Source organism: Oreochromis aureus, linkage group 9, assembly GCF_013358895.1.
Source record: "Oreochromis aureus strain Israel breed Guangdong linkage group 9, ZZ_aureus, whole genome shotgun sequence".
Lineage (NCBI taxonomy): Eukaryota > Metazoa > Chordata > Actinopteri > Cichliformes > Cichlidae > Oreochromis > Oreochromis aureus.
Window position 1 is genome coordinate 1,231,021 of NC_052950.1, and position 10,827 is coordinate 1,241,847.

General features: G+C 39.6%; 1 protein-coding gene across 2 annotated transcripts; it reads right to left on the reverse strand.

Annotated features, from left to right (window-relative positions):
- Positions 1–3,358: 3,358 nt before the first annotated feature.
- Positions 3,359–7,075, reverse strand: LOC120441732. Of its 2 annotated transcripts, none has more exons than XR_005614232.1 (2): positions 5,235–5,352; positions 3,359–4,352 (listed from the first exon to the last, which is right to left on the reverse strand). XR_005614232.1 is itself a non-coding variant. In XM_039617094.1 (2 exons), the coding sequence occupies exons 1-2, from the start codon at positions 6,922–6,924 to the stop codon at positions 3,753–3,755; spliced, it is 717 nt and encodes a 238-aa protein (XP_039473028.1). In that variant the 5' UTR covers positions 6,925–7,075; the 3' UTR covers positions 3,359–3,752. The 2 variants fall into 2 exon arrangements, 1 of the variants encoding a protein (XP_039473028.1); XM_039617094.1 differs by lacking the exon at positions 5,235–5,352 and adding an exon at positions 6,808–7,075.
- Between the last annotated feature and the right edge of the window lie 3,752 nt (positions 7,076–10,827).

The window sequence follows — 10,827 nt, forward strand, 5'->3', positions numbered from 1 at the left end:
CAAGACCTTCTATCAGTCATTTTCAAGTGCTCTCACCCCTTAAGCTTGTTTTTCAGAAACTGTGCCTTTGAAGAGAGCTTTTGTCCATCAAGATTTAGAAGTATCTTCTGGAGGACTTCAAAGATGCATTTAGGTTCTGGTGGGTAGCTCAGGTTCAAACAGTATATGAGTCCAAACAACAGAGCATATGCTTGTGCAATGTTACCCAAATCAGTGAGAGCCTCCACACCCACAATCAGGACACCAATGTCCTCTGGGCCATCTTCAGGTTCAGCACCCTTCTTCTGGATGACGTACACCCCAATCACAGTTTGCTCCATGCAGCTTTTTGCCTCGCTGTCCGTATCCTACGTGAAAAAATATAAGACACCAAAGTAAAATTTAAGAGATTGTTTAAACTAATGTTGTTTAAAAAACTGTTTCTATGCTGTTCATAAAATCTAAGTAGTCAAAGTAATGAATAGGAAATTACACACCACTAAAGTAGTTGTTAGTAATTACTCAAATACATAAATTATAAAACAGACATCTCATGTCAGGAGATTCTTAGTATTCCATAGAAAGTAAAGGAAAAACATAAAACAAAAGAGGTGGCATAATTGACCTCTCGCCTGTCCCTCCCCTGAAAGAGCCATTGTCCAATTACACATCATAGCAACCGTTACTGTGTCTGACAAACGTTGACTTCAAGCAAGATGGTGAAGCGGTGCGCCCACCGATACCCCGAGAGATTGTCTGGAGGAGTTGTGTTCTTTCCATTCACAAAGCCAAAAACAACATGAACAATGGATTAAACAGTGTGGATGGCCCCACTCCCAGGTAAATGTGCACGTGGCGCCGCGCTGGTTCACCTCCAACACGCGGCCCGATATCAAGTCCCGCAAAGCCCCGTCAGGAACAGGGGCAACCGCCAAGGGGTGCTGGCAGGAGATGGAAGGCCGACGGGAGGGAGTGAGGGTTACCCAGGTCGGGGAGAGGCAGCCTCCTTAGCTGGAGTTCTGAGCCGTTGTGACGCGGTCAACCCGACCCGGCGCCCAGCCTACGGTGACGGCTACCGGTGCATCCCGTTCTGGCAATCTGTTGCGCTGGTCATGTTTAAACATTTGTTTGTCGGACATAGCAAGAGTAACTTAGGGAGACGGGACTCGACAAAAGGCTAATTCAGCTGCTAAAATAAAAAAGGTATAGAAGTGTTAGTACTAAACAGCTCAAAGTTCACAAACATTTCTGTTTACAAATACTGATGACCATAGCTATGAGTAAAACAAGATGACTTGTTTTAATCCAAGTACAGATTCAAAAGCAATATTTGTTTTGATGTATGTTAAATGCATTGTATGTTTGTGTATCAAGCTTAACTACGGTATGCATACATTTTTTCCTTCCAATACCAAATTCCAGAAATTCTTTATTGCAACGCTTAATACTGTTTCGTATTCAAGACATCCTTTCCTCAATACCAGGTGTCTTGTTGCTAATCTCAAAATTTGCATTTGAGGCAACATCACAATTTGTATGAGAATTTTACAGTCAACATGCTGTTACAATGACTCACCAAGTACTCCTTTATTAACTTCTCATAGTCTTCGTTTAGGTAGATGCACAAGGACTTCAATATGCATGCTCGCCTGGTATGGATGTTGTCATGCTGGAGAGGAGGAGGAGATAATATGAGCCAAAACCAGGCTGTTTTTCTTAAAGCTAGGGTAATCAGTTAACTTGCATAATTATTCCTTAGGTTAGAACTTGGCGTGGTGATGTACCATATGATAAGCAGAAACAAAATGGACAACTTCATCTCCAAATAAAAGTTATTTTGCTGCCTATGACAAAGTCTACTCCATTCTAATACAAACTTTGGAGAGGGCAAGCATGAGACCTCTTATTTTTTTTCCAGGTGTCCCTCCTTTGCCCTGAAAGATTTCCATCAAGCTTGGTGCGTATTGGTCAAGCTCGGCAAAAGAAGTAGATAGCAGAGGCTTCGTGGTGATTCACAGAAACTCCTTGTCGCTCTGCAATAGAGAACAAATACATTGATTAAAAACTCAACTGTATATTTCACTCACTTCACATCCAAGCTGACTAAAGATGACTAAAGCTGCTTTTAGAAGACCATACAGGCATCAGTGCTGTCATTGATGACACTTCTGGGAAGCTTTTGGTCAATTATAAGAGCTCAGCTGTGGCTGCAATATGCTGCCATCAGATTCTTTTCACAAAAGATTAAGCCATGACGGGACAAAGAGGGGTCTAGGGGCGGTGCCCGGGCTGTGACGTGCAGGGTTGCGTATGCAGCGTCAGACGGTAGTCACCGGTAAACAGGTCTATAAACATTCAAGCACTAACCTGTAATAATTTCTAATACGACGCACTGAATTAAAATCACTTTAGGTTTAAAAACTTCAATAAATACAGCTATTAAGAAACTCTCAGAGGAAAGCGATCCACATGTTTGTGATACTGCTGCACATATAATGTTTAACCATCGAGCATGTTTTAGAGATTTCTGCTGCTGCTCAAATCAACCCGCCGGTTACGAGCTGGAGAAAACGGGCAATGAGCTGTCTGTGGTGAGGAGCTGCAGTTAGGAAGGCGAGAGGCAGATGGACGCAACGCCTGCTTTAAAACACAACGGGTATGAGGAGAATCGTCCCTCTTTTCTTCCAGGACCACTCTAAATAATTCTCCGTTTTAGCACAACCCCTGCCTGATTGGTCATACAGTCATGCCTCTGTTGCATTCACTGAACCCAGGAAAAGTCATAGCACTCAATTAAACTGATGCCTTCTGGGTTAAAAAGAAAAACGTTTGTGGGTAGAGCTGAGAATGTCCTGGTCAGACGTCCCTCTATAACGCGAAGACTTCATTCACAAGTCCAGCATTGAAGCAAAATTGCGGTAATATTACTATGAAGCTTGCAGGCACAGAATGCAGCAATATCTTGTTTCGCCAAGGTGTAGTGGCACATTTAGAAGACACACCATTGCGGGAACATTACTCTGATATACCGCTACGCTGTGTCTTCTAAAAGAGGCTTAAAAAGCGAATGCACAAATGTCTCTTCAAAATACACCTGTAAAAAAGCAGACCAGAGTACCTGTATAACAGCAGAGGTTTTGGTTTAAGTGTTAACAGAATGCCATCTGACGTTGTATTTACAACATTTTATGACGAGGTAGGATCTGGATGATTCTTATGTCCTGATACATAAAACCTAAGAAATTAAACGGTACTTACTTTTTCACATTACTATTTTCAGGGATACAGGAACAAACAACAGATAGTACATTTAGTTTTGGACTACAAAACATAAATTACATGCAAGATCCAAATGCATTTTAACCACACTTGCCCCTCTCTCAGTGAACAGAGCTGGCCATCTGCTTTTGAAGTCTGCAACCATCGGCTGACCCTGAAGAACTTCTTGCCTTCTGTATGAGAAAGTCTTCTCCATTTTCGCACTCACAACAGAGTCATTATTTCTTTTAGTCAACTCAGAAAGAATTGCAACTCTCTCCTGTTCCAGACTTTCTGATGTCTCTCCTTTTGGATGCTGTGGACAATAGTTAACTTCAGCTCTTTTGGGTTTCTTCACATTGAAGGCTGCCTGACGGTTGTCACCAGACTTGTTTTTGATGGAGTTTATGGTCACCTTAGTACATCCAAATCCTCTCAGTTTGGTGCGGAGGTTAGCCATTTTATATTTTAGGCTAATCTTCTACCCATAACAGCCATTGAAAGACCCCTGCTCTCTAAGGCAAGGCAAGAGCTTCTGCATCATCAGTCAGATCATTGTCTGTTGGGTAGGCTTCGAATTTGTATATTTCTTCAGCCAGTTGTTCCAGAATTTGGGATTTCAGTTTTGGTGAAGGGTTCAATAGAGTTCCCCCATTGGCGCAGGCAGTGTTGGCCTTCTCAAGCTCAAATTCAGCATCACAGCTAAATTGTGGTACAGTGAAGACACTTGGCCAAACCCAGTGCCTTGAGGATGGTGAAGAAACTGAAGATGAAATAGGCTCTGTATCATCTGTGTCACCAGAGGAGATGGATACAGACTCTGTTGCTTGGCTTTGAGAAGTTCTTGCATCTTCTTCCTGTGGGCTTTGCAAAAATATCACCTTAAGGGTGCCTTTGTCCTTTACTTTTGAGATGTCTGGCATATTCATGAACTCATTTCCAAAGTCCTCATCTTGATATTGAAGTCGAATATCTTGCTGCAATCCAAAACTTGTCTTTACTGTGTGCCACAAATCTTCAATTGACACCGGTGTCCCTGCAGGAAGAATCAACTTCCTGGCATCATCTTCACCCAGGATTATCCGCAGTCTTAGGGGTGACGTCATTTTGAAGATCTGGAAAATGTCAGCAATTCTTTTAGAAAAAGACACCGTTTGGCATATCAACAAGCAACAATTAGGGACCCTTGTGCACTTCTGTGCAACTTTAAAAATACAAGTTTTTTTGTTGTGAAAACAAAGCAGAAATACATTAAAAGTTAAAACACAATTTCTCTTATCTGTTTAGACTAGAATGTAAAAAGAGCTTTCTGAGGCTACATCGACCCAGAGACATAAGAAGCAGTAGAATGAATACTTTAATTCTATGTAAAAAAAACACAGCAAAAGAAGTTATGATGATGCTGCTGCAATACAGTAGAGGATGACAGACGCTAGCAGGTAATTACTTAATATATTAAAAAATTCATTGTACTTCAAAAGCAGATTTTTGGACACAACAGGAATATCATCATCATCCATCCATCCATCCATCCATCCACTATATATTCTGATTATCCTTAATATCATCATCCTGCAGTGGCCTGACACCTGTTTTAAGTCTGGTGAAAAGGTGAGGCAAGGGCACAGATCATTTGGTAAAATTTGGGTGGCTCAAACAAAGTTGTTGGGAAGGAATTATTTGCTGGAGACTATCTTGTGTTTATGAAAATGTTAAGAGTGAAAACAATATGGTGCATTTGCTCTGTTACAGCATTTTAGAAATGCTGTAATACTTTAATTAACCAAATCATAACAGGTTTCACTCAGAAAATGTATTGTAATCTTTAGTTTTTTGTTTGATTTGTTGTGTTTTGAAATAAATATCTTAGTGTTTTCTAATGCATACATACACAACTCATTTTAAAATAGTTTTATTTTCAACAGTTAACAGACCAAATCAAAAGCATGACAGTTTGACAAATGCTATACAGTAAGAAAATTAATAAAAATACTTACAAGTATTAATTTTGTTTTCCAAGAAAAGTCACAGATCTCTTTAGAGTAACCAGACGCAGTCCTCCAACAGAGCAGGCAGCTAGGGGATATTCATCAACCAGTTCCTCATGTGCAATGACAGCCACCTCCCTCACATGTGATGTGCTCAGTTCAAAAGCTCTAAAGTGCTCCCTATACCAAGCAGATATCTTTCTCACAAAAAAATGCAACTTCCCTTCCAAATCACAGAGCTGCAAAATTTCAGCAAACTCAGACCAAATGACTCTCCATGGATAACAATCATTCCTTTGCTGTAGTTCATACCATTGTATGACACATTCTTTGCAATGTGAACATGAGTTTCATCTGGAAGCCATTGGTTAAAAGCAGCTGCAATGCCACTTTGGAGCACATCAATAGGCACTGATGAAACATTAGTTACCACCAACTGTTTTTTCTCATCAGACATGTGCAAATGGTGAGCAATGACAAGCTGGTGTTTCCTGGCAAGTGCGAGAGGTATGTTTTTAAAACAGTTGGTGTGGCGAGCAACCTGTTTTAAAAAACTATGCTTCGCCTCAAACCTCATTGTCCACTTATAAACGAGAGGTCCAAAGAGACGTATCATGACAGGATAGTGCTCTACAAAATGGTGTTTAGGGAGAATACGGCTGTTTGGAAAAAGTTCTTTGTGTCTCTGCCGATGCTCTCTGATTTTGAACGCAAGATATGATATTGACTCATCACAGTGGATATGGGCAACAACAACTTCCACTATATCCTTGAGATCCAAAAGAACATGCCAGGCCTGTTCATCTTCTGGAACAAGGGGACCAATAATCGCCCAATTTTCGTGTGCATTTCCCCCTATATGTTTTTTCCTTGAGTAGGTATGTGGTATGACGTGAGGACGATTTGTCTATCTCCCCATTTGTACTCAAAACTTTGGATTGAACTGTTAAGTTTTTCTAAGGTGAAATACTTTTTGGAGATCAAAACAACCAAGCATTCTGCTAGTTCTACAGGTATAATGCCCACTATATCCGGGGGAAAGCCTGCAATAACATCAAAATGAGAGAGACTTTCAGTCAAAACACAGTCACGTTTAACCCCACAACACAGGTTTGAGGTTTCCAATGCAGATTGTAAGTGAGCCTGATGGAATCACGTGTTCTACACTCAAAAACGTCTGCAGTCAAAAACTGAATTTCATTTTTCTTAGCGACACAGAATCTACATATGTGTTCCCCAGAAAAATTTTCAACAAAACCTGCAAGCCCGTGAGCAGCTAGGTTATCAGCTATTACGCAATTTACAGTGCCTTTAACAAACTCATTTAACTGAGCAATAAACACACCGTGTTGTTCCAAGATCACAAGATCTTTTAACAGGGGTTCCAACACCTTTGTGCTAATCGGTACCGTCTAATACCTTATTTTCACTGTATTTGCTCCGCTCCCGCTGTCTAATTTCCAATGGAGACTTGCATTGGAAAAATGACAACTTACACATTTGGAGTTAAAAACATTATTAAACAATTAACACACAGAATAACTTAGTTTGTCTAAGATATTTTCACTTATTCATTACTTACCTGTATTGTGGAAGATTCCGCAGAGGGAAACGGCAGTTCACTGATCACATGTAACTTGGTCCTTATTCCCGCCTCTTCACTTCTGGGAAGTATTAAACCCGATCCTTTTTTCCCCATGACAAAACAGAGAAAACCGACTCATAGTGTGTTAAAACAGTTATATTTCTTTTTATTCAATCATCTCCCAGAGAGCGAGAACCCTGCACAGCTCAAACACCAGTTGCAAGAGCTCTCTAACATTAGAATCATCAGCTGTGTCTTATATGGTGTTATTTCGGTACTTCACACGTCACACAGGCTTGAACATTGCTTATATGGAAAGTTCCTCTTTTTTGTGTCTATATCTATTAATATGCCTGTGCACCAAAACTTCCTGTTTTTCAGTCTGGCTGAGCACTTATTTGTGAGTCAAAAGTGGCCTTGCTCTACAAGCCTTCATTATTAAAGTACATAAAACAATATAATGAGCAGATACACATTAAAAAAATATTTCTTTTATTCCTAACAGAAGTTGAAAACTGATGCCTAGTGCGCATGCTCAGAGTTGTTGATTTAAAGTAATTACATTTCATTGAAGGGAAGAATGCAAATCTAGTTGATTAAACGTTTTGTTATTTTATGTTAAACCAACAAGTGATAATGATTTAAAAACATAAACTCAATGTTCATGTTAAATAGACAAATTTCTATTGAATTAATCAAACAAATGCCTTAGTTGACGTTTTTGAGTGTAGGAACAGCTACTTGTAACTGGGCTTGCTGCCAGTCAGGTGTGTATGACATATGTATTTCTTACACAGGGGTACACTGCCAAAACGACCTAGACTGGCATTCCAGTACCTGCAGGTGTGTCATGCTTACCAGAAAACAAGTTGAAAACAGGATAAAAATACTAACAAATTAGAAAGTAACATTCTTCAATGGACCCTGCATCTTTCCTTTTCCTTCTGTAATTATTATTTTCAAAGGCAATTGCTGCTCTAAAAATGATATTTGATCAACTAGAAATGTAAACATTGTAACGTGTTATTTTTTTTAATTGGACATTGAGATGTGAAGATGATGTGCTGGTGAAATGACTTGAAAAATGAGTCATAATTATTCTTTCTTATTCCAGTGTTCAGTACTTGACAGTTTAACACAATTTTGTGAAAGTTAATGCTTAGTATATCATGCAGTATGTCGTGATTCATGAAGTTTGATGGGTACAGAGCAAACTGTAAAGTATGGTCTCCAACTGTGAGGCAGGCCCAGCTGTTTGGAGGTGGACAACCAGGTAAAAAATAAGAAGTGAGTGATTTAAATTTATTAAGCACTTTTTCACACACACACACACACACACACACACACACACACACACACACACACACACACAGACAAAACATTTGTTTCTCTCTTCTAAGTTCCTGTTAGTAAATGATTTATTAATTAATCAACATACTCATTTATTCAAAGACAGAATTTTAATTTGTTTGAAGGTCTGACTCTCAGTACACCATGACTGTAAATTTCAAAAGTTCAAGATCAATGTTAAGTTTGACAGTATGTCAAAATGAAAAAAAAACAATAGTAAATTCAGACATTTGAGGTTGTGCTCAAAAGAATGATACCAAACAAGGCAATGTAAACATTTTTTAAAGGTGAAATATAGAGGTAAAATAAAAAAGTCAAAAACGGCCAATCACACCATGGACCCCAGAGGGTTAAAAGACCTCAGCCGCCTCAGAAAATAGAGATAAATCTGGCCTGTCCTGTAGAGGGCATTGGTGTTTTTAACCCAGTCCAGTTTATTGTCTATGTGTACTCTGAGGTATTTATAGTCCTCCACGATGTCCACATCCACCCCCTGGTTTGAAACAGGGGTCACAGGTCCTCCTAAAGTCCACAATCAATTCTTTGGTCTTTGTCACGTTGAGCTGCAGATGATTCTGCTCACACCATGTGACAGATGACCACAGCCTAGTACCTTGTCTAATCACCCTCACTGATGCATTCAACCACCATAGAGTCAAAGAACTTCTAAAGATGGAGGTCTCTGTGCTTTGGCTGAAGTCTGTGGTGTAGAGGGTGAAGAGGAAGGTGGAGAGGATGGTCCCTTGTGGTGCCACTGTGTTGCTGATCACCTTGTCACACACACAGTGTTGAATACGCATATATTCTTCATGTCAGGTAATCAACAATCCAGGACACATGACAGGCATCCTCCTGCAGTCCTTACAGCTTATTACCCACATTGTAAAATCTAATATTGTATTTAATTAAAAATATTAAGTAGGCTGAGGTCAATTTTTATCAATTTGTTATTAGAATTCAATTTAAATAAGTTACCAGTACTTTTTATGCAAAAACACTGATCAACTCAATTTATTTGAGTTGTCTTAACTTAGAAAAATTAAGTAAGCTGGAAGTTTTGCTTCTCAGTGCGGAAGGATGAAAGATGTGTTTTGAAAATGCCACGTCACTACCGTCCTCCTCCCTCACACGGATCAGTCCGCATTTTTTATGGAATATGTTGAGCAAACCTGGAGAAGCATCAGCTCAAGATATTATTGTTGTCATTGCTGTGGATCTTTACCTGATACACTGACTTGGTGAGTAAATGTTTACTCTTATTCAAACTGATTTTGTGGCTTCTCTTAGTTTAGCACCAGGTTTATAATCTTGCTAGCTAGTTAGTGTTAGCCTAGCGTTGCTGCTGCTGCTGGGCTCATCTTACTTAAAAATTAACACCACAGCCTTAAAAACCTTATATAAAAATATATCTGTGAAATTTTATGTTGATTGTTTGAAATAAAAAAGTGAGATAAGAGCCCAGACAAAATTTTTCGGGAGGTGCAGCCGTTAGGGGTGGGGTGGGGTGTGGGGGGTATTTTCAATCCATAGCCATACCTAACTAACTAACTAACTAACTAACTAACTAACTATATATATCATGTTTAATCTGAGTAGCAAAAGACCGCAGAGGGGTTGAAAACGATACGCCAGGAGTTAGCTGTGCTTGCCGCCTTGACCTCCCGGTCAGGTATCGCACTGGTGGATAACAGAGCTCTCCGAAAACGTCGAAGCACTTTTGCAAATATGTGATATTTTGATAAACTTGTAATACATCGGAGACCAAGTACTGTTCCAATTCAAAGTACACATGAAGCCGAGAACGCGAAAAATTCCGTGATGGGTTTTTGCTCCTCCCGTTTTATCGAGCATGTATCGGTGGTGACTTGTGTGGACTTCGAGGGACTTGGTACAGCTAAATATCCCAGAATGCAATTCGTCCAAAACTCAAACGCGGCAATGGCGGAGGAGCACAGCTAAAAAACTTTTAAATATTACTATTTCTGAGTCACAAAATAAACTTTAAAGATATTTTCAGGAAAAAAAGATATTTTCACTGTTTAATCGAACAGTGAAATTTGTTTTGTGCCCAAATCAAATTTGCAGATCATTAGAATGAAAGTTATTGGCCATGTTTGCATAGCCCTTTTTAAAATGATGCTTTCATGACATTATTGTGTGTCAGGTGGTGGTCAGGGCTATCCAGACTGACAAGTGGGACATTGAATGTCACCTCTCCGGTGGGGAGGGAGCCTGAGATCGTCTAAATTGGAGTCTGTTCTATACCAAATGCAGAAAAAATGTTTTAAGAAAGCAATTAAGTTCATGTTCCAAAAAATATGATTGTTTGCTTGCAGGACAACAGGAGAGATGAGTCCTCCGTCACAGATGGTGTGGTCAGTGAAGATGGTCGCCTGCAGGTTCAAGCTCATTGCATCTCCAACCCACATCCACTGCCACTGTACTTAAGGGAAGTTAAAGACTTTCTTCTGCACCTACATTTGGATCACCTCGATCCATGACAGTCATTCAGGCAGTGATGCCTGGACTGGAAACAAGCATCCTTAAAATAATACAACATTCCAGCTCCTGTGTTGGAATGGAAAACAAATGTGTTGTTTAAATTAGAGACTGCACTTGTGACAGAACAATAAATATTTTATTTTGATTATATAAGTAATGTAAGTA